General features: G+C 53.7%; 1 protein-coding gene across 6 annotated transcripts; it reads right to left on the bottom strand.

Moving 5' to 3' along the window:
• Positions 1 to 959: 959 nt before the first annotated feature.
• On the bottom strand, positions 960 to 27,607 carry CATSPERG (cation channel sperm associated auxiliary subunit gamma). 6 transcript variants are annotated; one of them, XM_042918528.1, is made up of 29 exons: positions 27,475 to 27,607; positions 25,782 to 26,065; positions 25,641 to 25,694; positions 21,990 to 22,134; positions 21,608 to 21,734; positions 21,352 to 21,424; positions 20,061 to 20,216; positions 17,501 to 17,672; positions 15,491 to 15,628; positions 14,420 to 14,479; positions 14,072 to 14,191; positions 13,254 to 13,304; positions 13,020 to 13,149; positions 12,398 to 12,509; positions 11,284 to 11,442; positions 11,076 to 11,188; positions 10,111 to 10,324; positions 9,744 to 9,803; positions 9,463 to 9,661; positions 9,238 to 9,359; positions 9,033 to 9,113; positions 8,886 to 8,942; positions 3,762 to 3,918; positions 3,495 to 3,558; positions 3,250 to 3,345; positions 2,861 to 2,950; positions 1,747 to 1,839; positions 1,558 to 1,657; positions 960 to 1,475 (listed from the first exon to the last, which is right to left on the bottom strand). In XM_042918528.1, exons 2-29 carry the CDS (start codon positions 26,034 to 26,036, stop codon positions 1,197 to 1,199), a joined length of 3,477 nt encoding a protein of 1,158 aa, XP_042774462.1. In that variant the 5' UTR covers positions 26,037 to 26,065; positions 27,475 to 27,607; the 3' UTR covers positions 960 to 1,196. The 6 variants fall into 6 exon arrangements, with proteins under 6 accessions (XP_042774462.1, XP_042774458.1, XP_042774461.1 ...); XM_042918524.1 differs by lacking the exon at positions 27,475 to 27,607 and adding an exon at positions 27,024 to 27,333; XM_042918527.1 differs by lacking the exon at positions 27,475 to 27,607 and adding an exon at positions 27,142 to 27,332.
• Between the last annotated feature and the right edge of the window lie 350 nt (positions 27,608 to 27,957).

Genomic DNA, 27,957 nt, shown 5'->3' on the forward strand with positions numbered 1-27,957 from the left:
AAAACATGACCTCAGTGGCCTTGCCTGCTCTGGAGCTATGCTATCTCATCACGGACAAGCTGGTCCAGCTGTCTGCCCTAATGCCCCTCAGAATATGCGTCCCCTGGGCCTCTACTCCCAGACAGGGGAGTAGAGGGGTATGGTCAGAGAGCCTCCATAGTCACTTCACCCAAGATCTCTGGGGAAGCTGACGTTGAGCTTGTTAGGCGGACAGGGGGTAGAGTACAAGGTGTAGTTGTGTTCTTGGGTTTTTTGGCTTTTGGTGTTTTGCCTTTTGGTCTTTTCCCTTCTTGATAGCGCATTTTCCTTACAAGGACTGTCCTTCCTCACACTTAATCAAGAGGTTAGGGTGGGACTGCCCTCAGCTCCAGGGGTGGGCTCCAATTGGCTTAAACCTCTGGCAGCGTGAGTAGTAAAGTGGTAAGCTCAGGACCCACCCCCATCCAATCTGAGTGACTGACTGGGACTTGCCTAGGAATGATGGGCTCCACCCCCTTCTTCCTCTGGACAATAAAATATGCGGATGTGCAGCCTCAGACTGTGAGGGGGGCGAGCCTGAGGTTAGAGACCATACTCAGAGAAGGGAAGGTCAGGGAAAGCTACAGGGAAATGGAATCAGAGTCCTATAGACATTGAACTGACATCAAACTGACCTGAAACCTAGATTATTAAAACCCATAAATTACCATTTCTATGTAGGCCATCTGAGTGAAATTTTTGCTACTTGCAACTAAATCAAAAATCCTAACCTCTCCAGAGTGCCCTCCTTAAGCTAGACACTAAATAGAGATTGGAATTCAAAAGATTAAATGACCGGCACTAAACCTGGGCACTGAACAATCAGAACATATGCAAGCCATGGCAACACGCCTGGGTCACAGAAGACCTTGCTGGAGGGTAGGGAGGTTGCGGGCCTCCCGAGGAGGGGCGGAGTCGACAGGCACACACAGAAGCCGCCATTTACCAGGTGGCCCAGAAGGATTTTGACTTTAATGACCTATATGGCTGTGTGGTACAAACTAACTGAACGTGAGTCCTTACAAGCCCACGGCTAATCCTGAAACGAGGATTTAGGTCTGAAGAAGTGGAAATTGACGCAAAACAAAAAAGGGCCTGGGATGGGTGATAGATGCATTTCCAAGGTGGCCCAGGAAGTGAGGGAAGAGCACGGGTGGAGATGGGGGCAGGCAAGTGGCTCAGGTAACCAACGGCTTCTTCTTCCAGGTCTGCTCAGGTGCACGCTGGTTCGCCTCTGCCACTTTGGAACTGTCACTGGAGCCGGCTCTGGAGCTGACCGTGGATCTGGTCTCAGATGTCCCACTGCAATTTCTAGAAGTGTAGGTGTAGTAGGACTCTGACATGATGATGTTGTTGATCTTCCAGCGGAGGCTGTTCCAGGCCTTCACCATAACAGGCAACAGGAGGCAGAAGATGATGTAGAGGGTCACCAGACCGATGAACACGCTGGATGACACCTGCGGACGCCGCACGACAGGCTTGGCTGGGCGGCCTCAGAGCCCCATTTCCCCAGCAGGGCAGCTCCTCGCAGCCACTCACCATGAGGATGAAGAAGGCCCGCTTGGCACTGAGTGGCAGACCGTGGATGTGCAGCAGGAAGATGAGCTGGTAGTCACAGTATGTGCTCTTGTCCACGCCTCTGAGGGGGTATGGCGCTCAGGCCTGGGGGAGGAGTCGGGCACCCCATAGGAAGCCCCCAAGTCTCCCTGGGACACATGCCTGGCTCACCTGTTGCTCACCAGCACCTTGAAGAAGAACTCAGGGGCGAAGATCGTATGGGGAACGGCGTCGTAGCATGGGGAGTTCTCCAGACACAGCCACCTGGGGACCCGAGTTCAGGCAACGTGCGACACAAGTCATGCTTAGCACATGCCAACCCCTGATTTCTCCCTCCAGCCCACAAACTCTGGGTGTGCACTAGAGAGGTGCGATCTCATTCCTTCTTCCTTGATTCACTCCTTCATTCGTTCATCCAATAAGACTGACTCCGTGCCTACCACGTGACAGGCTGTTGACTCACTCATTTCCTCCTGTCTTAACGTCTCCGTCTGTGATTCCTCCATTAGTGTATGGGTCGCGTATCTATCATGTGCCAAGTCCTCGTTTATTCCTTGCTGCTCTCATTCCTTCATCCCACAAATATACCTTGAGTGCCTACTGGGCACAAAGTCACATCTCCATTCATTTATTCTTTCCTTTATTCATTTATTCGATAAATGCAAGTTGAATACTGACTAGGGGAAAGTGGTTGCTCCACTCATTCATTCGCTTCCCTCATTTGCTCATGGCACCATTTTCTTCCTTTCACTGAATCAAAAATCGTTTTTGAGTCCCTATATACTAATCTGTTCCTCCATTGTTTTCTTCATTCATCATGACCGCCATTCAAATCCCAATAAATGCCTACCATGACTGAATGAATGAATTTGCTCATTGTCTCATTCAACAGATACTGTTTAGTCTTATCAGGACCTGGACCTATGAGGGAGACAGACCACACCAGAGACAGTGACAGCCGAGAGGGGTCAGGTTCAGATGGGGCAGGCACAAGCAGAGACGTGAGGGTGAGAAGGGGGAAATACAGGAGGACGTGGGAGCCAATACCCCATTCAGAATGGTCAGAAAAGCCTCCCACCTCCCATGAAGGGACATCTGAACTAAGGCCTGAAGAAAGAGTAAGAGGGCCCAGCACTGCAGACAGTCAACCCCATTTGAGGAACACGAAGACGGTCAGCCGGGCTTGAGGCTCAAAAGATCTCCCAGAGGCAGAAGGGATGCATAGCCCAGGCAGATTCTGGGCAGGTGGGGGATAAAGGGACCAGCAGCCAGGCCGTGGACTCACTCGATGCCCAAACTCTGATGGGACATGATGTTAAAGGCCGAGTCCTTGGTGGTCGTTGTGTTCTTGGTGGTCCAGATGAGGCTGTGAGTCCTGTGCAGGACCGTGTAACCTTAGTTGGGGAGGGGGGCGGGGAGAGGGGAGCCCCGTCTCCCCGCAGGTGCAGAGAGAGGCTGGCTCTGTAAGCGGTGGAGGGAAGGGGTAGGGGGAGCCTCAGGGGGGCGGGGCCTCACGAAGTGGGGTGGGCGGGGCAAGCATAGGAGCCTGCTCCTGGGGCAGGGCCCCAGACACCGAGGTAGGTGGTGCTTGCAGCAAGGGTGAGGTCTGTGGCTGGGAAGCAAGAGAGGTCTGCAGGAGGAGGGCGGTTATGGGCCCGGGCCCACAGGAATTACTTGTCCAAGGGGCTGTTGAAGCGGTAAATCTCCTCCTCGCTGTATTCCCTGATGGTGTCCAGGGTGGGCCCGCCGCCTACCACCTTCAGCACATAGCTGCCAGGTCAAGAGGTGCGGGGACTGGCTTCGGTGTCCGGAGTCCTGCGTCACCTCTACCATCCAGCCCGCACTCTGTCCCCCTACCCACTCCCACACCCCCCCCCCCCCCCAACGCCCGTCAGTCGCTGGCTTGGCTATGTCTTTACCTGCCCTGAAAACTGCCCGAATCTCCCGTCACCAAGTCTTGGATCAAGAAGAAAGGGTAGAAGACTGTGGGGTCGGAGGGAGACCAGGAGGCGAAGAAATTAGCTTTTGGCCGGAGAAGTGCAGGATGGAGGGGAGGAAGGAGAGAGGAGAGGACCAAGGGGAGGAGCGGAGGAGGAGTGAGGAGGTGAGCAAGCAGTGAGGGAAGGCGGCCGAGTGCTGGGGACAGAGGACAGTGAACAAATGAGGCGAGGGGACTGGACACGCACCATCACGAAAGAGGAAGCAGGGCATCTCGGGGTCCACCCTCACGCAGTCAAAGTAGTGTTTGTTCTGCAGACGATTGTACTGCAGGGTGTAGGTGATGTCGAAGGCCAGGCGCTTGCCCGGAGGGCAGCCGATAAGCACTGGGACCATCAAGTTGCCCTAAGTGGGAGCAGAACGGTCCTGGGGAGGGGGGACCGGTGGGGGGGGGGGCTGGATGGGGAGGACACCCTTCCCCCCCCACAGGACCACTTCCTGCCAGGCTCACCCTCATCATTGCCATTTGATCGTTATTATTATTAAAACAATACTCTAATAACTGCAAAATTTTATGTAGTTCTTACTGTGTACAAGGCACCGGGTGATGTTCCCAGCACTTCGAACTCAAATTTAACCCTCAAAACAAGCCTGGCATGGTAGAGTATTAATATCTCCATTTCAGAGATGGCAAAAGTGAGGCACAGAGAGGTCAAGCCATTTATTCCTCACCCAAAGCTAGGCCTGTGATGGTAGAGACGGAATGGGAACTGAGACAGGTTGGTTCCTGCTGCCTCCAGCAAAAGACACGCAAAACCACTAACACCCATACCTGTGGAGCGGCCAACCCCTAGGCGGTCTGCACCGGGCTCAGGTTGGGCCTGAATTCTCATAAAAGAGAATGGGGAGGAGCCTGGGATATATGAGGGAAACGGAGCCCAGGATGGGGGTCAGGGGTCAGGGAATTCCTATGACGTTGTCTTCAGAATGAACAGCCTCTGGCCCATTTCGGTGGTAGGGTCCAAGGGTTCTATCCAAGCGCCAAAGGGACATGGGCATCCAAAGACTGTGGCCTGGGCTTGACAGTGACTGGAGAGGGGTTGGTGGCCATAGAGGAAGCAGCACTTCCCATGCTAGGCCTGGGCCCAAGATTTTACCGCTCTCAGCCACTCACTCACTGGGAGGTCTAATGGGCATCTCAGACTCAGTTTATCCACAACCCATCTTTGTTAATGGTACCTCATCCCTCCATGTTCAGGCTAAAATCTTGTCCTAGAAGCCTCTCTCTCTCTCTCTCACCCTTATACCATCCAGACGTCCAAAATACTAATCTCCGGGGCGCCTGGGTGGCTCAGTCGGTTAAGCGGCCAACTTCGGCTCAGGTCATGATCTCGCAGTCCATGAGTTCAAGCCCCACGTCAGGCTCTGTGCTGACCGCTCAGAGCCTGGAGCCTGTTTCAGATTCTGTGTCTCCCTCTCTCTCTGCCCCTCCCCTGTTCATGCTCCGTCTCTGTCTCAAAAATAAACGTTAAAAAAAATTTTTTTTTTAAGTTTTAATAGGGGCACCTGCGTGGTTTCAGCTCAGGTCATGATCTCACCATTTGTGGGTTTGAGCCCCACATCAGGCTCTGTGCTGACCGCTCAGAGCCTGGAGCCTGTTTCAGATTCTGTGTCTCTCTCTCTCTCTCTGACCCTCCCCCGTTCATTCTCTGTCTCTCTCTGTCTCAAAAATAAATAAACGTTAAAAAAAAATTTTTTTAAAAAACAAACAAAAAAACACACAAAATGCTAATCTCCCCCATGCTCCCTGCCCACTTGTTTCCCCCTAACCATTCGTCACCTCTGGCACACAATATCTTTTGTTTCTCTTCCTTATTGTCTGGCTCTCTGCTGTGGGTTGAACTGTGTGTCCCAAAAAGATATGTTGAACTCCTGATCTGGTGCTTGCCAGGGTGGCCTAATTTGGGATAGGGTCTTTACAGGTGTAATCAAGTTAAGATGAGGTTACATCAGATTAGGCTGGGCCCTAATCCAAAGATCAGCATCCTTATAAGAAGAGGGAAATTTAGGGGCGCCTGGGTGGCTCAGTCAGGTAAGCCTCCAACTCTTGATCTCAGCTCAAGTCATGATCTCTCGGTTCGTGAGCTCGAGCTCCATGTTGGACTCTGCCCTGACAGTGGGGAACCTGCTCGGGGTTCTCTCTCTCCCTCGACTTTTGCCCCTCCCACACACGTGCACACGCGCGCGCGCGCGCACACACACACACACACACACACACACACACACACATACACACTCTCTCTCTCTCTCAAAAGAAATGAATAAACTTTTTCAAAAAGTTAAAAAAAAGAGAAGAAGAAGAAGAAGGAAATTTGGATGCAGGCACCCAAGGAAAATGCCTTGTGAAGACAGAGGCAGAGAGGGAAGTGATGTATCTAGAAGCCAAGGATTGCCAACAGCCACCAGAAGCTAGGAGAGAGGCCATGCAAACAGAGACTCCCTTGGAACCTCCAGAGGAAACCAACCCTCATTTCACACTTCTGGCCTCCAGAACTGGGACAGAATAAGCACTCCAACTTGTGGTAATTTGTTACGGCAGCCCCGGGAAACAAATACACTTTCCCTCGCCAGAACACGAGCTTCACAACGCCGGGAATTCTGTTTTGTTCACGGCTCTAATTCCAGCACCTAAAACAATGCTGGCATGTGGTGGGCACTCAGCCAGCACCAGCGGAAGGAATGCATAAGCTCTGTGTGCACCAAGTGAAATCTATTCCCAGTCTACCCCCTTGAGGCCAGCCTGTTCCCCCATGGAGGGAGGCCCATCTCTGGGGCCTGCTGAGAGATAGCTCCCAGCCTTTATTCATCCAGCCAAATTTGATTGAGCACCCATTTTTTTTTGTTTATTTATTTTTGAGAGAGAGACAGAGCACAAGTGGGGGAGGGGCAGAGAGAGAGGGAGACACAGAATCCGAAGCAGGCTCCGGGCTCTGAGCCGTCAGCACAGAGCCCAACGCGAGGCTCGAACTCATGAGCCATGAGATCATGACCTGAGATCATGACCTGAGCCGAAGTCGGATGCTTAACCGACTGAGCCACCCAGGCGCCCCGATTGAGCACCTATTATGTGCAAATTAATTTGTTCTTTCCTTCGTCCAACATATTTACAGATCAGGGAGCCACGGTTCATCAATTAGCTTCAGTCTCCATTTTTTTCCCCAGCACTGGGAGCCAGGGAGAGGCTCCAAGACTTCCAAATACACACCCTCTGGAGGGCCTGGCTGGCTCAGTAGGTTGAAAGCGGCTGACTCTTGGTTTTGGCTCAGCTCATGACCTCACGGTTAATGAGTTCAAGCCCCTCATTGGGCTCCATGCTGATAGTGCAGAGCCTGCTTGGGATTCTCTCTCTTCCCTCTCTCTCTCTCAAAATAAATAATAAATATTCTGTTAAAAAAAAGTACTGATAGGTTTTCTTTAAACTTTAATTTTTAGATGGGTAACATGGTCACATGGATACACACACACACACACACACACACAGTGAAAAGTTTCACTTCCATTCCTGTTCCCCAACTGTCCTACCTCTCCTCCATCCCCAGGGGAGCAAACCACTATAAGGACTTTCTCATTTATTTTCCCACTTTCTTCATGCAAATAAAAGCCAGTGTGAATATATGCTCTCAATTAACCTCCTCCATGCTAATGGTTTATACAAACTGTTCTGTACCCTGCTTTTTTCTCTTAAGACTAAAAACACTTTGGGGTGGCTGGGTGGCTCAGTTGGTTGAGCATCGGACTTCAGTTCAGGTCACGATCTCATGGTGTGTGAGTTCGAGCCCCGCATCCAGCTCACTGCTGTTAGCAAAGAACGCTTCGGATCCTCTGTCCCCCCACTCTCTGCCCCTCCCCTGCTTGTGCTCGCTGTCTCTCTCTCTCTCAAAAATAAATAAAACATAAAAAAAAAGAATAAAATATGTTTTGGAGACTATTCCATATCAGTATATGGAGATCTTTGTTCCCCTGCCCCCCAACTTTTTTTTTACAGCTGCATAGTTTTCCATTGCATGGATGCACCCTGATTTATTTAACCGCTTCCCTATTAGTGGACATTTAGGTTGTTTGCAACCTTTTTCTGTAACAGTATGTTACAGATTAGATTCCCAGAAGGAATCTGTTGGGTCAAAAATAAGGACCTTAACTTTGACCTTCTGGGGTTATGATAAAGAGGAAAATAATGCATATCACTAAGGATATCAGGAAACACTTATTGGATGCTGTGGTCAGCCACTCCTCCCTGCTCTCCTCCCTCCCTGCGAAGGAGTTGGGGGCTATTACAACGTTTTTTTCATTATTAAATTTTTTAAAGTTTATTTCTTTATTTTGAGAGAGAGAGAGCATGAGCATGGCAGGGGCAGAGAGAGAAGGAGAGAGAGAATCCCAAGTAAGCTCTGAGCTGTCAGCACGGAGCCTGAGGTGGGGCTCAAACTCACAAACTGTGAGTCCTGACCTGAGCGGCAATCAAGAGTTGGATGTTCAGGTCATGATCTCGCGGTCTGTGGGTTCGAGCCCCACGTTGGGCTCTGTGCTGGCAGCTCAGCGCCTGGAGCCTGCTTCAGATTCTGGGTCTCCCTCTCTCTCTGCCCCTCCCCTGCCCATGCTCTGTCTCTCTCTCTCTCAAATAATAAACATTTAAAAAATTAAAATAAAAAAGAGTTGGATGCGTAACTGGCTGGGCCACCCAGGCACCCCTACAACCCCCATTTTACTGTTCTGGGCCATATACCAAGCCAGGAGGGAGGAGCAGCAAGTCTGTCTGCTGGTGAGTGGGCAAGGAAGTGAGTGAGAACAAGCATCTGGGTGAGGTCCCTCCTTTACCACTTACTAGCTCCTTGGGTTACTCTGAGCAGATGTTTGCACATCTCTGAGCCTCAGTGTCTGTCTCTGTGCAAAAGGGACACTGCATGTGTGAGCAAGTGAGGAACTAAGGACCCCATGGAGTGAAGAACGCACATGTGAGTGGGGAAATGAAGAGTCACATGTGAAAGAAGGGCCAAGCTGGCTCACATGACTCCTTTGTGCCATTTGGGCACAAAAGTCCTGTGTCGCAGATGCTTTATTGCCCCCTGCAGAAAAATATTAGAAGGAAAATACAAGCCTGGGTGCAATCTATACAACCACAAAGGCAGCCCTTTCTGCAAACATGAGTGGGTGAAAAGAGTGAGTGGATGTGTGGGTGGGTGAATGAACGAAAAGGAAGAAATTATGAGTGCATTAGTGGGATTTCCCAGGGGAGACTCAGAATCAGTCCTGTTGGGTCTCGACCCAATCCCTTCCCTCCTAGCACAGGGCCCAGTACTCCCAAAGTCCAATACTTGCATGCGGGGTCCCTGGTGTGTGTTCTGGAAGCAATGTCCGACCGCGCCCGCCACCTGTGGGTAAGAGCCGGTGATGATGGTGGGCTCCGCGGGCTCGGTCTTTTCCCTCCTCCCGTATCCCTCCCCTCCAGACTTGGACCGAACCTTGAGCAACATGGAGGTCTCCAAGAGGTGATGTCCACTAAGGCCCTGGTCAAAGCAAGACCTTTTATCACTGAGCGTAACCTGGGGTTGGGGGCAGAAATGAAGGCGTCAACAACCCTGCCTGAGGACCCGGGGACGGTTCGAAAGGTGCCCAGCGCCGGTCGCTCCGCCCCCACCCCGGCACGCCCTCCCCGCGTAGTCTCACCCGGAAAAGCACCGAGTTGCGGTTAATGAGGAACTTCTGTTTCACCACCGCCTCTATGCAGCCCGGGTCCGCCAGCACCACGCCCAGATCCACTGTGCTCTTCAGCTCTTCGGAGGTGAGCACTGCAAGCACCGGGAGGGGTTAGGGCCTCGCCCCGCCCCCAGACCCCGCCCCTGGGCTCGCAGACCCCGCCCCTCGAGCTCCACTCCGGCCTCCGCCACAGACCGCGCTCGGGTGTGAACTCCAGCGACTGCCCCCCGACCCTCAGGAAGACGGAGAAGACGTAGCTGGTGCCCTTGTCCAGGAAGATGCGCTCGGGCAGCTCGTAGTCGGCCTTGAGGTCGTAGATCTTCTCGTAGCTGGCCATGTCAATGTACACGTTCCCCGGGCTCTGCGAGTTGCTCGCCAGATAGAAGTAGTAATCCTGGTGGACCGGATGTGGGGCAAAATCGGACCCCGACGGCGGACACCGCCCCCACCCCCGACTCCCAGCCCTCTCCACGCACCTGGTCCTGTTTCTTGTTCGACCAGCTCCAGGTGGAGTCGTGCACCCGGTCGGCGTACGGCTGCGGGGACGACGGGCACCGTGAGCGGGGGCAGCGGAGGCGGCCCCAGGCCGGCGGCATGCCGGCCGCTAACCCAAAGCCGAAGCTCACAGCCCCTGGCCTGCCCCCGAGCCCTACGTCCAACGCCGCAGCCACACTCCTAAAGCCGCTTCTCCGAGGCCCTGCTCGCCCGCTCCCCCTGCCCCCTTAGCCTCAGACTCCCCCAGGCGGTTCCGGCCTCCACAGCCGTTCTCGAGCCACGCAGCCCTTGCTTTCTAAGCCTCCTCACCCCGCCTCGGACCACACCCGGCCCCCGCCAGGCGTCCACCTTGTGGTACTCGGAGTGCAGACAGAGCAGGTAATAGACGAGCCCCTGGTAGACTGCGAGCGAGTTCTCGTTGTGGAAGCCCGAGGGCTCCACGACGCGCGGCGGACGCGCCTGGTAGCGCTCCTGGCGCGAGTAGACTTGCGGGTTGGGCAGGTCCCGCAGGCGCATCACCGAGAACGGACAGAAGTTGGTGAAGGAGAGCGTCAGGTGGCTCCTGGGTGGCGGGGGGCACGGGGGGGGGGGGCGACTGACTTTTCCGCGAGCCCCCCCAGGTCCGCCTCCCATCTCTGCGCTGCCATCCGGGTCTAATCCGGCCCTGACCCTCCTGCTCAGCCTCAGCCCCCGGTGCCCCTGGACAAATTCTCCGGGACGTCCCTGGGTCCCTCAGGCGGGCGTCCTGGACCTTCTCCTAGACCTCCTCCCCATTCCCAACTCAAGCCTTCTTCCACCTCCTTTCTCCCTGACCCCTTTCCCAGCGGCCTCCCGGGCTCCTCTCAGGTGACCAGATAGATCATTATTGAATGCAGTTGCATCTGGCCATGCAGTCCCTCCTTTTAGTCCCATCATGGCTCCCCAGGACCCTCCCTGTGACCACCAGGCTCACCTTGTCCACCCTGCCACCAGCACTGCACTCTGTCTGCACTGTACTTTCTCTCAGTCTTGAACGCCCAACCTCCTTTCCTCCTCAGGGCCTTTGCCCATGTGGCTCCTCCTGCCTGGAACCCCTTCTCCGTCGTGTCCCCTGGCTAACTCTTCCTCACCCTCTAGCTCACAGCTCCTGTACCTCTTCCTCCTTGAAGCTCTCCCTGATGCTCCCACCGCCCTCAGTCTCAGTCAGGCCCCTCCTTGGAGCCTCCAGCGACCCTAAGCTCCCCCGTCACAGCCCTGGGGGTGGCTCCCTCTCTCTCCTGGAATAGGGGCTCTGTGTGGGCCGCACCCAGCTCTGGGGTCCAGTGTCTTCTCACCCTTGCCGCTTAAAGAAGTAGTGATTACTGAGCTGCTGGTACATCAAAAGCTGCTCCACGGGCACATGTCTCTTGACAAGCTGGCCCTGCTGGTTTTTCATCAGATACACTAGCTGCGGCAGGAAGGCAGGGCCGGGTAAGCTGGTGTCAGCCAGCCGCCCTGAGGCTCCCCCATGTTCCCACGTGCCCCCCCCCCCCCACCTGGCACCTGGTACAGCTTGGTGTCTTCGTAGAAGAGGGTGACCATGGTCTCATTGGGGGTGTAGACGGAGGACTGGTGCATCACCTGTAGGTTGATGTGCACCTCCCAGCCCCTGGATGGGAACAGCTTGTACATCCGGTAGCTGCCTTCCAGGAGGTACCAGATCTGGGGTGCGACAGCCAGGTGGGTATGTGTGAGGGCCGCGGGGACCTCTGGCCCCACCTCTCCGCCCAGCGTGGTGGCCCCATTCTCTGGGGGTGAGGCCAGGTAAGCGCGCACACCTTCTCTCTATAATGCCATCTCGACTTCCCACAACCCAGCCACCCCTGCTTCCAGCCCCCGCTCGCCATAACTGTCTCCAACGTTTCGTTGGCTGGAGTGGCTATGGCTTGAAACTGAAGCATTCCTAATGTATACACCCCTGCAGGCCAGGGTTCCTAGGGGCAAGCCCTATTTTCTCCTCATTCTGCACCCTCCAGGGACCCACCATCCCCTTGGCCTCAGTTTCCCATCTCCGCACTGATACCCACCCCCCCAACACATTTGACTCTAGACCTCATCCCCTTCTGAGACTCGGCCTGGAGGAGTCCGTCCAACCTTAAGGATGTCCCTCCTCCACGCAGCCTCCTCTTTGAAGCCCTCCTTGGTACACACACACACACACACACAGATTGAATTGGAAGCTGGGCCCCACCCCCTTTCTGAACATCTGTCCTGAGATACTATCTTCCCCACTGCAGCCCTGCCTCCCCTGAATCGTTACTTTCTGGGAAACACTGTCTTCCCAGTTGGCCTGTGACCCTTGAGGGCAAGTCCACGGCTGACCCAGTCACCACTGTATCCTTGGCGCTGGGTCAGGCATACAGTGGGCTCTCAATATTTATGAAATGAACCACATGATGGAAAGAAAGAGGGCCCTCTGTGGAAATCAGATCAGGACTCTGAGTCTTTAACTCTGCTGAAAGACTTTGGAAGAAAACACCACTTCTCTTTGAGTTCCAGGGTCCTCAGCTGCCCTTCCGCGGGATCCCTGAGGACACTTCCTCCCCTGAACCCTTTTCCCCTGACAGAGGGAGAAGGGAGACCGCTGGGGTTTGGGGAGAGGAGCAGGGTACCCCACCTCCTCAGTCTCTGTGACAATAGCCATGTCCCCACGGAACGAGTTGACCAAGTACTTAATGGACTGCTCCTTGGGGAAGTCCGCCAGGTAGATGAAGTTTTCATAGTTATAGCTGTGGGGGCAGAGATGGGAACGAGGGACACCCAGGCGAGGCCCCTGGAGGATATCTGCTTCCCCCAACTCCAGGCCTAACATGACCCGAGAACTGTTTACTCAGCTCTCTGCCAGCCTTAGGAGAACACGCAAGGAAGCCTGGGATTCCGGGTCCTGCTCCCCAGCCTCTGGGTGACCCGCCCATCTGGAGACAGGAGCAATTGGCCCATCCAGCGGTTTGCCAACAGCCCCTAAGTTCCTGAGGGGTGCAACGTGTCCGAACCTTTCCCCCAGACAGTGCCTTTCGCACAGCTTGGGTCCTTAACATCAGCTTTCATTTAAGAAAGGCCTCTCAGGTCTTTACAATATCAGCTTCCCCATCCTAGCCCTAACCATCCCCACAGCCCGTGTTTCCCCCATGCCAATCCTGGTAACTTCTGAATTTAGGCATGCTCTGACAACTTGATGGCTCCAGAAAGGACCCCCGCCCTAATGGGGCTGAGAAGGCAGAATACGTCTGGCCTCGTACCTCTGCAGGAGGAAGTTGCCCCAGATATACAGCAGGTTGCTATACTGGTTGTAGAACATGCCCTTGGGTACCATCAGGAAGGTGGTATGAGACTCTGTCCCTAGGAGCATCAGAAACTCCAGGCCCCTAGCTGGCCGGGGGAGAGGCAGAGTGGACACAGCAGTGAGGGGAGGGCCATCCAGGTCCTTCCCGGCCCTCATCCACTTTTCAGACCCCCCTGCCTTCCCCTCCTACCGTCAGGGATGAATTCCGGGATGGTGTAGAGGATGGCCAGGTAATTACTGACTGCAACCGGGGAGAACACGGCAAAACCTCCTGAGGCTCTGAGCTTTCAAAACCTGAAACTGGGCAAGTCACCAGCCTCCCACCCCTTCCCAAAAGCCCTCCAGTGGCTTCTCATCTGGGCCTGTTAGCCCTTAAGTTTTCTTTTTTTTTTTTTTTTTTAATTTTTTTTTTAAACATTTATTTATTTTTGAGACAGAGAGAGACAGCATGAATGGGGGAGGGTCAGAGAGAGAGGGAGACACAGAATCTGAAACAGGTTCCGGGTTCTGAGCAGTCAGCACAGAGCCCGACGCGGGGCTCGAACCCACGGACAGTGAGATCGTGACCTGAGCCGAAGTCGGACGCTTAACCGACTGAGCCACCCAGGCGCCCCTCCTTAAGTTTTCTTTAAATGCATATGTCAGGGCACAGGACTTGCCTCCTGTGACTTCTTGGCTGGGGAGTACAGTGTGCAGCCTGCACAACTGTACATGGCAGCCCTATTCTCTGTTCAGGTAAAATAAAATTACATCTCCTTATTGTGAGCCACTGGGCCCTTTCAGGTTTGACTTCTGCTCCCGTCTCCAATCTCCCGCCCTCCCTAGTCTCCCTCTGTTCCAGTCACATTGGTTTCCTCTGTTTCTCCATCCCACCGGGTCTGTGCTCCACCACTACCCCTTACCCGGGACCCGCTGTCTGCCTTAGCACGGACCCCACAGACCGGCAGGAGGTTCACAATCTGGGCTTCTGGCCCTTCCCACTCAGCCCCCCAACAGCATCCCAATTACCCAGGTCGTAGCTGACCACCTGGAAATACTTCCTGGTGGTGGGGTCTTCCATCTGCACGAGCAGCAGTAGATTGTAGTCTCCAGCAATGAACACGGCCCAAATTATGGAGCAGTTCACAACTGGGTAGGAGGGGGCGGGCTCAGAGCAGCCCCGGACCCGCCCCCTCCCTGGTCTCCGTAACCCTCACCCCGTCCCTGTGACTCCCCACCCCTCCCAAGACGTCCCTGTGACTCCCCACCCCTCCCAAGACACCGTTCTTCACATGGACCTCTCCCCCCCCTTCCCTGCTCTGCCACACCCTTGATCCCCACCCCCGCCCGCCGCAGAGGTCTCTGGGAGCTAGGTACCTTGTAACCCTTCGCACACAGACCGCTGCCGGGGCAGCAACTCGAAGGACACGCGGCCATCTGCGGAGCAGGGCAGGGCGGTGCTCAGGCCCTTCCCAGCCCATCTGGCATCCCACCACGCCAGGTCTCCAACCGTCCAGGGTGGCCTGGGGCCGGTGCCTCCGCCCCCTTTAGTCCTTGGGGTTTCAGGGGGGCGGGTCTCACCCTGACCTGTCCCTCGCTCACACCTGACCTACCAGAGTAGGTCTGTCTCTGGCCACAGTCACTGGCTCAGGTCCGGGCACACACCCAGAATGGGCCAATCAGAGTGCACCCTGGATTCCTGCTAGAGCTAATGGAAGAGGCTGCTTTCATTCTTTTGGGGTGACTCCACCTGCGGGGACGGGGACGTGTGAGCCCCAAGCTCCTGGGACCATCTTTAGCCCCCAGGAGAGGGGTAGCTACCTGAGAATGAGGCCAGGGTTCATAATAATAAACCCTTTTAGAGCAGCCACCATGTCCCTAACACTGTTCTAAGACCTTTACACACGCCAACTTATTTAATCTTTCATCAACCCAATGAGGCAGGTGCCAATATAATCCTTAGCCCCATTTTGCAGATGAGGAAAACGAGACCAAAAAGAGAGGTTAAGTCACCTGTCCAAAGCCACAGGTGACTTGGGTCGGGTGCGTTCAAGCGATCTCTCCCCAGACTTGTGCTATAATCGCTGTGCTACGCTACCTTGCCAAGAGATAGAATCCTGATGACATACCCTGGGAGCCCCTGGATCTAGCCATGCCGGAAGTTGGACTCTAGTCTTTTCGCTTATTTAAGTCTGCAAATTCTTTATGCCTAAACGATTTTTGGCTTGGGCTTCTGTCCTTTGAAGCCACACACGTCATGAAAGATATGTAACACACCCAAGTCCCACCCCTGTAAATGCATGAACCCATTCCCACTCACAGGGACAACCTCCAGCCTGGGACCCCTCCTGAGGGCGCCTGGTGAGGGATGGGCACTAGACGTCGGAATTCTCACAGATGCCAGGGTATGGAGTGGTCTCTTGGGCCGCCAGAGGCCCCAACCCTTACCTGTGATGGTCCCAAAGTGGACGTAGCCTTCCCGCTTGCCAGTGGTGAGGGCCATGATGTACTCTGAGCCATTGCCATGGGCATGTACAGGGCACAGCTTCTTGATGCACTCGTTGGCCAACACACGAACCCAGCTCCCTGTGTGGGGCCAGCACGGAACCTCAGACCCATGTCTATAGACCTGGGACCCGACCCTCATCCGTATGTCCACGGCCTTAATGGCTATTCCGTGCGGTGTCTGAGGGGCCCCTGGCATAGGGCCCAGTACCTTTGAGTAAATCCCTCTTGCTGGTACTCTGTCCACGACGTATAGATTAGTCTAACCCCGCCCTCGTATTCCCCTGGCCAGAGCAGTGGGTTCAACTGAGCATGTGACCATGCCGGACAAATCAGAGACAGTCCTGGCTTGCAACCACTAACAAAGAGATGCTCTTTCCTGGAGCCCCTGAAAGGATAGAAGGCCACGGTTGCTAGGTGGAGGGGGGCAATCACCAAGGCTATCACAAGGAGGGGCCTGTTTAAGCTACAGTGAGCACCTAGATCCAATTGTACCTGAAATCAAGTGCACCTATCTAAGCCAAAAACACCCTCTTCTTCCTTCCTTCCTTCCTTTTTCTTTCTTTCTTTCTTTCTTTCTTTCTTTCTTTCTTTCTTTCTTTCTCCCCTTCTCTCTCATTGTCTTTCTTTCCTTTTTATTTTCTCTCTCTCCCTTCCTTCCTTCCTTCCTTCCTTTCTTTCTTTCTTTCTTCCTTCCTTCTTCCCTCCCTCTTTCTTTCTTTCTTTCTTTCTTTCTTTCTTTCTTTCTTTTCTTTCTTCTTTCTTTCAGTAGGCTTCATGCCCACCAGGGAGCACAACGCAGGGCTTGAACTCACAAGTGTGAGATCAAGACCTGAGCTGAGATCAAGTCAGACATATAACGGACTGAGCCACCCAGGAGCCCCAGCACCCCTTTCTTTGACTTAAGTCCATTTTAATTTGGTTCGTCCTACTGTCAATGTCCTAAGTGAGAGAGGGAGAAAAATGAAGCTGTTGGGAACGGGCCTTAACTAATGAAATGCAGGTTATAATACGAGTTTCTGTAACCCTATAAAATGACATCTCTCACTTAATAGGGGGGAAAGCTGAGAAGAACTAGAAGGGTTTGGGTATCATTTAAAAGATAAGGCTGTGCTCGGATTCTGTGTCCCCCTCTCTCTCTGCCCCTCCCCCGCTCACACTCTGTCTCTCTTCTCTCTCTCAAAAATAAATCAACGTTAAAAATAAATAAATAAAAGATAAGGCTGAATCAAGTCTCTCTCTTTTTCCTCGTGATCAGTCTCCTTCAGGCTTTTCCTCTGCAATTGCCCGTCCTACTTTCTCTCTGCCTTTCTGACCCTCCCGGCCTCTCTCCCATCCCCCAAATTTCTTTTAACCTTTTAAGTTTACTTATTTATTTTGAGAGAGAGACAAAGAGAGAGCACAAGCGGGGTAAGGGCAGAGAGAGAGGGAGACAGAGGACCTCAAGTGGACTCTGTGCTGACAGCAGAGAGCCCAACGAGGGGCTCGAACTCATGAACCGTGAGATAATGACCTGAGCTGAAGTGAGACATTTAATTGACTGAGCCACCCAGGCACCTCCCCAACTTCTCTTTTGCTATGCATCTCTCTTGCATTTCTTTCTCTGCCTTTCTGACACTCTGTGTGTGTGTGTGTGTGTGTGAGTGTGTGTGCACGCACATGTCTCTCTCTCTTTCTCTCTCTCTGCTCCCTTCTTTCCCTCTCACACCTCCCTCTACCCTCTGCTCGCTCACAGGTCCAGAGGAAAGCCTCACACCAGCATATAGAGGGTAGGAAAAAGCCATATAGGGTGGGTGGTGACCATTAAGGACCTTGGAAAGTCCTTCCAACGCCCCCCTCCCCACCCATGCAATTCCAGTCCCGGGGGCATCCAGTGGATGGGTTCCCTGAGGCGCCCTCCCTGGGACTCCCACAGGCAGGACCCCTTTCCTGAGATGCCAGGGACCCCCTCACCACTGCCTTGGTTGCTCTCGTGGAGGGTGACATAGGTGCCCGTAAAGTAGTAGACGAGCTGGTTCTGCCGAATGAAGAGAGTGCTCTCGGTGGCGATGGCGTCATAGATGGTGGCAGTGAAACTGGCCTGAGGGCAGTAGAAGGAGCCTACCCAGCAACTGTCAATGTTCAACTGTGGGGGAGCGGAGTCAGAGTCAGCGGTGAGCAGGCCTGCCTCGGCTCCCCCCACCCCCCCACGGCCTGCCTTCAGGGGACACAGCTGCTCTGAAAACTGCCTGGGAAGGACACAGACACCTGCCCCCAGGGCTCCCTCCCTGCTCACCGTCAAGTAGTACCTTGTGGCCGAGCTTCCCTGACAAGGGGAAGGAAAGCAGGTGACCCAGGACAGAGCCAATTGGGACTCTGTGTTTCTCCCCAGAGTTTGGCAGTGCACAACACACTCAACGGTGCAAAACAACCTCAGTCCCCCAGGTCACAGCCGGGGTTGCACCTATGTGGATCCCAAAGATCGCATGCTTGGCTCGGGGCACATCTGAAACAACCCTATTTTACCTTGAACACGGCTGGCTGTCGGGCTGACGCTATCTGAGCTCACTGACCAATCGCTAGCATGGGCGATGCTCACTAACGGTGGGAAAGCACCACCAGTGGAGCGTCGTTGCCCAAAAGGCTGAACTAAAATCCATCACGCTTCTAGAGCCCCACACCAGTTTCCGGGCAAAAACTATATGGGGCGTTAATGGACCGAACTGTGTCCCCACTCCCAATTTCTAACCCCGCCATGAAGGGGATAGTTAAGGTTCACTGAGGTCACGAGGGTGGGCTCCTAATCCTCTGGGACTGGTCTCCTCATGAGAAGAGGGAGAGACACCAGAGATCTCTCTCGTTGCTCTCGTGGGCACAGAGAGAAGGCCATATAAGCACTTGCTGCCAGCCGGGGAGAGGCCTCTCCTGGCACCTTGATCTTGGACTTCCAAGCCTCCGGAACGGTGAGAATATAAGTTCTTGTTTAAGCCCCACGGTCTGCGGTGTTGTTATTTACGGCAGCCTGAGCCACACAGGGGCCAGAGGAGCAAGTGCATCCACTCCATGAAGAAGCCAGCGGCCAGATCCCATAGGATGAAAGCCCTGGTGCTTTCACTGCTTGAAAAGAAGGCGGTCGATGAGGGGAAGCGGGTGGAGCGGGATGCAGGCGTACAGGTGAGAAGAGTACAAGAGCCTTAACCAAATGCAGTGTGTTGGTTCAAACACTTGCTTCAAACAAACCAACAACAAACCAACTCTCAAAAGATGTTTTTAGACGACACACAACGGCCAGACACATGAGAAGGTGCTCACCATCGCTCGCCGTCGGGAAAATGCCAATCCAAACCACAAGGGTGCGGCCACTGTGGAAGACAGTATGGAGGTCCCCCCAAAAATGAAAAATAGGACTAGCCTATGATCCAGTAATTTCCCCACTGTTTACCCAGAGAAAATGAAACCACTAACTTGAAAAAATATATGCACCCTATGTTTTATTGTAGCATTATTTACTATAGCCAAGGTATGGAAGAAGTCTGGCTCCGTTCATAGATGAACAGATAAGGAAGATGTGGTACACACACACACACACACACACACACACACACACACGCATATGCGCGTGAAATCTCACGCAGCCATAAAAAGATGAGACCTCGCCACTTGTGACAACATGGATGGACCTAGAGGGCATGACATTAGTGAAATAAGTCAGACAGAAAAAGACAAACACCCTACGATTTCACTTACATGTGGAATCTCAAAAATAAAACAGACGAACAAAAAGCAGAATGATACCTGTAAACACCGAGAACAAATCGGTGGTTGCCAGAGGGGAGAGGGGTGGGGAGAAGGGGAGGAGGAGACACAGGCTTCCAGTTAGGGCATGACTACGTCACAGGAATGAAAGGAACAGCATAGGGAACATAGTCAACCAATGATACCCGAAGAGTGTCGGGTGGGGACAGACGGCGGGTACCCTTGCGGTGAGCACAGCACATGTAGAAACACGTCGAGTCGCTATGCTGTACATCTGAAACTAACGTGACATCGTGTGTCAACTAGATTCGGATAAAAACTTTGAGATATTTTTAGGTAGCCGGCGAGAACGGACTAGGTAAGACCCTGCTAGAAGGTATGAAAGGGTTATAGCTGATTTTGTTGGGTATTACAATGGCATCGTTGTTCGGTTTTGGCAAAGTACTCGTTCTGTGTCCGACTGACGTGAACCATCCTTACGGTGATCCCATGAGACAAAACAGAAATACCGTTTGCATTTTGCAGAGGGGGAATCCGAAGCTTGGGTACGTGAGATCACTTGGCCCAGGGTCACACAGCCAGCGGGGAGCCGAGCCAGGATCTGGAGCCAGAGGGTCTGGCTGCAGAGGCTTGTGTCTTCCCTTCACGCTCTCTGCCTCTCGTGGGAGCTGCTATGGCTTCAGGGGCTCTTCCCACAGCTCTGGGGCCCACTCTTGAAGGGCTGAGGCCCAGCACCCTTCAAGAAGCCCCAGCCCAGCGCCTTCCCTGCACCACTCACCTCCACGAGAAAGAAGTCCGTGAAGCTGGTGTCGGTCAGCAGGACGGACTTCTCATCGGGAATGCCACCCAGGATGAGCACAGGTGTCTGGTTCACGGTGTGCCACAGGGGCCTCGACGGGACATTGATGAAGTACCGGGGTATCAGATTGAAGATCTGCCGGGGGAGGGGGGAGGGGGGCGGGAGGGCTGCTCAACACTCCCCCTACCCTCCATGGCTCCATCTCATTTAGGGTAAAAGCCAAAGTCCTCACCTGACCCATGAGGCCCCACACGATTTGTCCCTGTCACCTCCCTGACGCCATCCACCACCGCTCTCCCCCTGGCTCGCTCTCTCCCAGCCACGTGGGCCTCCTCACTGCTTCACAGGCTCACCGGGCACACGCTCACCTCTGAGCCTTTGCCCTGGCTGTTCCCCGTATATGAAATGCTCTCCCCCAACTATCTACGTGCTTCCTTCCTCTCTTCCTCCGAGACTTTACTCAAATGTCCACCTTCTCAGTTGTGCCTTTCTTGACCATTCCATTAACCGTGCGATCCTTTCCTGCACGGACCTAATCCCCTTGCCTCTGAACGCTCTCCAGAGCACTTACGACCTTCTCATCTACTCTGGAATTTACTTGATTTCGTGTTTACTATATGGTGTCTGTCTCTCCCCCTAGAATTTCAGCTCTATCTGGGTCTCTGTGTTCACCGAATGAACTGCTGAATGAATGGATGAATGCACCATGATCAAGACTACGGATGCAGGAGGGGCGCCTGGGTAGTTCAGTTGGTTAAGTGTCAGACTTCTGCTCAGGTCATGATCTCCCAGCGTGTGAGTTCAAGCCGCGCATCCACCTCGCTGCTGACGGCTCAGAGCCTGGAGCCTGCTTCAGATTCTGTGTCTCCCTCTCTCTCTGCTCCACCCCCCCCCCCATTCACACTCTGTCACTCTCAAAAATAAACGTTAAAAAAATAAAAAATAAAAAGACTATGGGTGCAGGAGACAGGCAGACACAGTTTCAAGTCTCCTTCCATGTGCTGACAGACTGTGGGCAAATGGCCCCATCCCTTTGGGGCCTCAGTTTTCTCCTCTCGAAAATGGGTCTGTGAGAGTACCTTCCCTCCCGGAGTCATTGCGAAGACCGAAGGTGATTGCGTATTCAGTGGAGCCCTCCACCGGGGGCCGGGCATAGAGTGAGCACTCTGTAAGTGGGGTCTCCCGCTTGTGTGGGAAGTAATTGGGGCCCCAGCCTGCTGTCTTTAACCCACGTTTTCTACCACGTTTCTCTACCACCTGCGCCCCTCACCTCGTTTCCCACAGTGAATTGGAGCGTGTTATCTTGCTGTTTCTGCAAGAAGCCGTTGATGTTCACGTGAAACCTGGCAGCAGGGGTGGGGCAGGGCACAGGTGAGGGTTCCGGTTTCAGGGGCTCCTGCCATAGCTCACAACCACCTCCCTACCCTACTCCCACCCTTTGGTCTCCTCCTGGCTTCTTCGGGGATCTGGAGATTAGGAGGACCCTCCCAGAGCCTACCCGCTGCCCTGGACCTGGGAAAGGGCACCTTTTATTTTGAATGAAGGGCCCCAGGCCATTGCTGCGGACATCCACGTACATGACCACACTGCCGTTCTTGATGGGCATGGGCGTGTACCAGCTCATGGCACACACTTCCTCTGCGTTGCACCGCTCTGCTGGCAGGAAGTGGGCACTGAGGCTGCCGGGCCTCCCAGTGGCCCCCCACCAAGGCCGCAGACCACTGGGATCTCCCTGTAACTCCTCGTGTCCCTGCTCTAGGTCACAGACCCCACCGCGGCCCCCTAAAACCTCCATGCTCCCGCCAGGCCACGGGCCCCTCTGATGACACCAGCCTCCCGCTGAGGCCCCCAGCAAGCTCCCCACACCCTTGCCAGGCCACGGCCCCGCCGGGTGCCCTCCAGGCTCACCTTTGCTGCGGAAGGGGGCTGCCTCCATCTGGATCTGTAGCTGCTCTATCTTCCAGCGATGGAAGTTGACTGGGGACTGGAAGGTCACCAGCACCAAGGGCTTCAGCCCTGTCAGGTGGCCTTTGCGGACCTGGGCCTCGGGGGACTGAGGGCAAGGTGGCCCCACAAATGTGTCTTTAAGAGAGGTTCTGGGTACCCCTGCCCTGAGCCCACCTTTAGCAGCCCATCTTCTGGGACTGGGTGGGAGAACAGTCTCCACCATGGGAAGGTCGGAGAACAAGGTGTAGGCCGTGTGCTGGGGAGGTGACAGACCAGGCTAGGAGACAGGCAGAGGGGCCAGGGGCTGTGAAGGGAGTCAGTAGGTGTTCCTGGAGGAGGTGAGGCCAGGGCCATCATCCTCGGACAGGACATGGATGTAGGAAACACTCAGAGAATGGCGGCATGGGATGTGCACAAATGAGAAAGTGGGAATGAGCCTCCCTCACTCCAGGGGTCCCAGTCCCACCCTTGAGGCTTTAGCCCCATGTAGAAATCTGACTCTGCCATCCCCACCAGTCAGAGGATAGCCAGGTTTGGCGGCCGGGGCCTGTGGGTGAGGGGGGATGGGGCAGTTACACAGAAAGGAACGGGGGAGGAGGGGAAGGAGACAGTCAGGGCCAGCTCTTGGAAATGCCAGGACCCTTGCTGGGTGGAGAAAGGCAGTCAGGGCTTAGGGTGCAGAAGAAAGGACAGAAGGAGAAGGGTGTGCCAGGTGTGTGGAACAGCATGAACAAAGGCTTGGAGGCAGCCCCAAGAAAAAGGTGCATTCAAGACGCTGTGAGCGGGGGGTGGCCTATGAGACCAGGGAGAGAGACTTAATGGGTCCAGCCGCCTTTGCACAGCCCTTTATCCCGAGGAATGCCTCGGCCAGGGCCCTGTCAACCCTGCCAACGGTACCTGTCCCGGCCCTATCTCCGAGTTTTTCAACCACAGGGTAGCAGGTGCTGGTGAGGCAGGGATCTCCCGTCGGCAGTGACCCTGGTCCTGTCCACCCTCAACTAGACCCTGAGTCAGCCTCCTCATTGTCTCCCTGCCCCTGCCCTGTCCACCCACCCCCACATAGCAGGAGGGAGCCTGGGAACGCTGGAGTCCCATCGGGCCCTCCTTTGCTCAGAACCTCCTCACGGGCTCCATCTCACTCAGAGTGGAAGCAGAGCCCTCCCTGTGATTCACAAGGCCCTCATCACCTCCCTGCCCCACCTCCTCCCACTGTCCCCTCACTCATGACTCCTCACGCACAGCAGCCTCTGTCCTTCTTCAGGACCATCGCACTAGCCATTCCCCTGACCTGGGATATTTCCCCCAAGTCTCCGCATGGTCGTCCTTTTCATCACTCAGGTCTCTGTTCAAGCCTCTTCAGAGACCTTCTCCAACCACCCTGTAACACCCTCCTTTCTAACATAGGACATTTTATTTTCTTCTTCACCCTGATGACTCTCCAGAAATTATCTTATGTATTTATTTGCCGATCGCTTCCCTGGTAGCCTGAATCCATAAGAAAAATCTAGCCATGTTGTTAATCATTATATCCCCCATGTTGTTTAAAAAAAAAAAAAAAGAATCTGACTCATTGAAGGTGTTGAATGGCCAGAGAAAAGTATTATTATCACACTTTTACAGATAAGGAGAGAAGATTCGTGGAGTAAAACTGTCTGCCCAGGGTCACACTCTACAAACTTGTTGCTAGCATTCACGGAGCCCTTTCTATGAACCAGGCACTGCGCTCAGTGGCTGTCACATATTTAATCATTTTGTCGAGTGGGTATGATCATTATTGCATCCTTGTTAAGGACGAGGGAACTTTGGTACAGAGAAGTAAGGAATTTGCCAGAGATCACACAGTTATTAGGTCGCAGAGCTGGGATTTGAACACGGGCAGCCCAGCTCTGGAGCCCACAGTATTAACTATCATGCTACACTTCCTCCAAGGAAATGTTAAGTCAATGGCAGATTCAAACCCCGGCCTGCTGCCACCAAAACTTCGCTTCTAGGCCACAACCCTCCACTGTCCACAAAAAGCTTACTTGGGCCAAAACAATCTTGGAAAAGAACAACAAAGTTGGAGGACTCAAACCTCCTGATCTGAAAACTTACTACAAACCTACAGTAATCAAGACTACGTGATACTGATATATGGACAGGCATACAGAGCAATGGAACAGAATTATACCCAGAAGTAAACCTTTACAGTTACGGTCAAGTGACTTCTGACAAGGGTGCCAAGACAATTCATTTATACATATGGTAGTGGGATAACTGGATATTCATGCAAAAGTTGGACCCCTACCTCACACCATACACAAAAAGTAACTCAAAATGGGTCAGAGACTCAAATGTAAGAGCTAAAATGAAAAGACTCTTAGAACACGCGAGTAAATCTTCATGACCCAGGCATAGCCTTAGACAGCACCAAATGCACAAACAACAAAAGAAAATACTGATAAATAGGACTCCATCAAGGTCAAAAACTTTGGTGCCATCTTATGGTATGTGAATTTTACCTCAATAAACATAAAACCTTTGTTCTTTAAAGGACACCATCAAGAAAGTAAAAAGGCAACCCACACAATGTGACAAAATGTTTACAAATCATACATCTGATAAGGAACTAGTATCCATAATACATAGAGAAAGTTTACGATGCGACAATAAAAAGACAAATAACCCAGGTTGGCACCGAATTTGAATAGATATTTCTCCAAAGAAGATAGAGAAGTGGCCAGTGAGCATAGGAAAAGATGTTCAACATCAGTAGTTATGAGGGAAATGCAAATGAAAACCGCAATGAGATACCCCCTCACACCCACATCTTTTGGCTATAACCAAAAGACGAACAAGTGTTGGTGAAGATTTAGAGAGACTGGAACCCTCATACGTTGCTGATGGCAATGTAAAATGGTGCAGGGGCTTTGGAAAACAATCAGGCAGTTCCTCAGAAGTGAAACAGTTAACATTTGACCCAGCAAGAGAACTGAAAACATATGTCCACACAAAAACTTGTACACACATCTTTATAGCAGCATTATTCATAATTGCCAAAAAGGTAGATAACTCAGATATCTATCGATTAATGGATAAACAAAACGTAGCACGTCCTTACAATGAAATATTACTCAGCCATAGAAAGGAAATACTGATATATGCTACAGCATGGATGAGACTTGAAAACATGCGAGTGAAAGAAGCCAGATACAAAAGGCTACCTATTGTACAACTCCGTTGACATTTAATGTCCAGAATAAGTAAATTCATAGGAACAGAAAGGAGATTAGTGGTCTCCAGAAGCTGGAGGAAAGGAGTACAGGGTTTCTTTTTAGGGTGATGAATGTGTTCTGGAATTAGATAATGGTAATGGTTGCACAACTTTGTTAATATGCTAAAAACTACTAAATTGCACACTTTAACTGTTGAATTTATGTGAGTTACATCTCGATTTTTTTAATGGCAAAAAAAAACAACCTTACTTGAGCACCTACTATGTGTCTGGTGGGATACTGGGAATCTTCTTGAATCCTTAGGGTCCCCAGGGTCTGGTGGTGCCACCACTATTAAAATGTTACAGATTGGGGAAACTGAGCCCACACAGAATGAGTTCACCTCTGCTGCACTCACCTCTCCACCGCAGGAGTAGTTGATCTTTAGGTAGTATGGGAAGCCCAGGTATTTCTGCAAGAAGAGGTTGGGCAAATGTCCAGAGCCCAGTAGGGTGCGGATCCGTGACCTCTCCCATTCACCTGACCCCAGTCCCCTCACCTCGTTCTGGTCGGTGGGTGCATCCACCAGCAGGCTGAACACACTGTCCAGGCTCTCCAGGGGCTCTAGATCAAAAAAGCGGTCGCTCCTGCCTTCCTCGCCTACCGCCTCGAACTTGATCAGAACAACGTGCCAGATACACTCCTGGATATCCTCCTTCGCCCACAGCCTCCACGGTGCCAATAGCACCGCCAGTAGTGCCCACAGCGCCCGCAGGACTCGGAGTTTCGGCCACGCAGGGCCAGCAGGGTACATCGCGGGGCAGCGCGCAACGTGGCTCCAACCTGGAGAATGGGGGGGTCAACACCCGCCAGCAAGACTGCGCCGGAAAGCCGTCTTCTGAGATGCTACCTCGCTCCTGAGCTTCCCCTGGCGCTTGCTCCAGGCCCCACCTCTGCTCAGACTTCTGGCCCCACCCCTGCTCTTTCTCCTGGTCCCACCCGTGCTCTTGCTCCTGGCCCCTCCCCTGCTCTTGCTTCTAGCCCCGCCCCTGCTCTTACTTCTGGCTCCGCCCCTGATCTTGCTTCTGGCCCCGCCCCTGCACTTGCTTCCTGCTCCGCTTCTACTCCAGAGTTCGCCCCTGACCAAGGTGCTGTATCTGCTCCTATTCTGGATCCCACCTCTACTATTAGTCCAGGTCCCTCCTCTACTGTTGCTCCTGGACACGCCCCTGCTCCTGGTTTCGCCTCGCCTCCTCGCTTCACCCCTTAACCTCGCCCTGTAGTTGTTCTTTGCTCCGCCTCTGCTCTGCATCTGGCCCCTACTCTTCACCGGGTCTCGGTTACTGTTTCTGACTTTGTCTGTGCCCCACCTACTTTCTCCAGTCCTGCTGCTCCCTCTGGTCGTGCACCTGCACTTGCACTTGCACCTGGTTTCGCCCCCACTTTTTGCCCCGCCCCCCCCCCCCCATCTCTTCGCATCTCCCCTTTCTCCTGGCCCGGGCCCTACCCTGGTACCGAGTCCTGTATCTAGCCTCTCCCTTCTCTGGATCCTCGGCCCAGACCTTCCCCACGCCCCGCCCCTTTCCCTGTCCCCGCCCCTTTCTCTCTCCTGGAGTTTGCTCCTCCCTCTGCTTCCCCGCCTTGTCCCGCCCCTGTTCCTCGACCCATCCTAGCTCTTCGACCCGTTCCTTATCGACCCGCCCTTTCCCCTGGTCCTTGGAGAGCTGTTCTTCTCGAGCCTGCCCCTCGCCCCGCCCCCTCTTAAAACCACGCCCATCCCCCTTAGATACCCTCTCTTTGCCTTGGGATCTCTTCTGGCCACTGGCCTTCCCTTCGCCCCGCGCCTTCTCCTCGCCCTGCACCTTTTTCTCCTTCCACTCCGGCGCTACCTTGTCGGTCAGCACTTTCTCTATCCTCACCTTCCCCCCGAGACGCGACACCTTTTCACCCCACTCTCTCTTTTCACGACACTTTTCCATGCCCTGGACAGCGACCGGCTCTACGCCCCGCCTCTTGCGGCTTCGCCCCTACTCATCTCTCCGCTTCTGGGCTTAGCCTTTCCCTGCTCGTCGCCCCGCCCTTTCTCCGCCCCTCCCCTCCCCTCCGATGCTCGGTCCCTGGACTCCCCTCCCCTTGCTTTGCCTCTCCCCTTCTCGCCTCCCCCCTGCCTCCCCTTCTCTCCGCCCCCCGCCCCCCGCATCCCTCCCTGGGGTGGCCCCAGGCACCTCCCTCTTCTCCCCGCCCCGCGGTACCAGTCACTTAGTTAAAACCGGTCAACCGTCACTTGGCCGCTCCAGTCCCGCCCCTCTTGCCCGGTTTCAAAATGGCCGCCCACACTTCCACAACCTACTTCCGCCTTTCCCGAGACCTGTCGGCCCCACGCGCCTGTCTCCACGGTAACGCTTGTCCCAACCGGCGCCTGCGACTTGGTGGCGCGGTGAGAGCTGGGCTCAATACCCTGGTGCACGAGGCCTGGGGGGCTGAGGGTGCTAGAGACATGAGTTTGTGATAGGTAGGTCCTCAGGGAGCTCCCGCTGGTTGTTCTGGTAGCCCTTACTCGTCCTGTGCGCAATCGGGCTTTTGTATAAAAAAATTCTCCTAAAAACACGTTTGATTTCCTTGTGGGAATGAATCCGACTGCGGCTTAACACCCTCCTCCTCTACAAAACACGGACGCAAGCAACCATCTCATGGAGTTGTGGGCAGTCTGGAAGATAACATTGGAGAGTGCCTGG

This window comes from Panthera leo, chromosome E2, assembly GCF_018350215.1.
Source record: "Panthera leo isolate Ple1 chromosome E2, P.leo_Ple1_pat1.1, whole genome shotgun sequence".
Classification (NCBI taxonomy): domain Eukaryota; kingdom Metazoa; phylum Chordata; class Mammalia; order Carnivora; family Felidae; genus Panthera; species Panthera leo.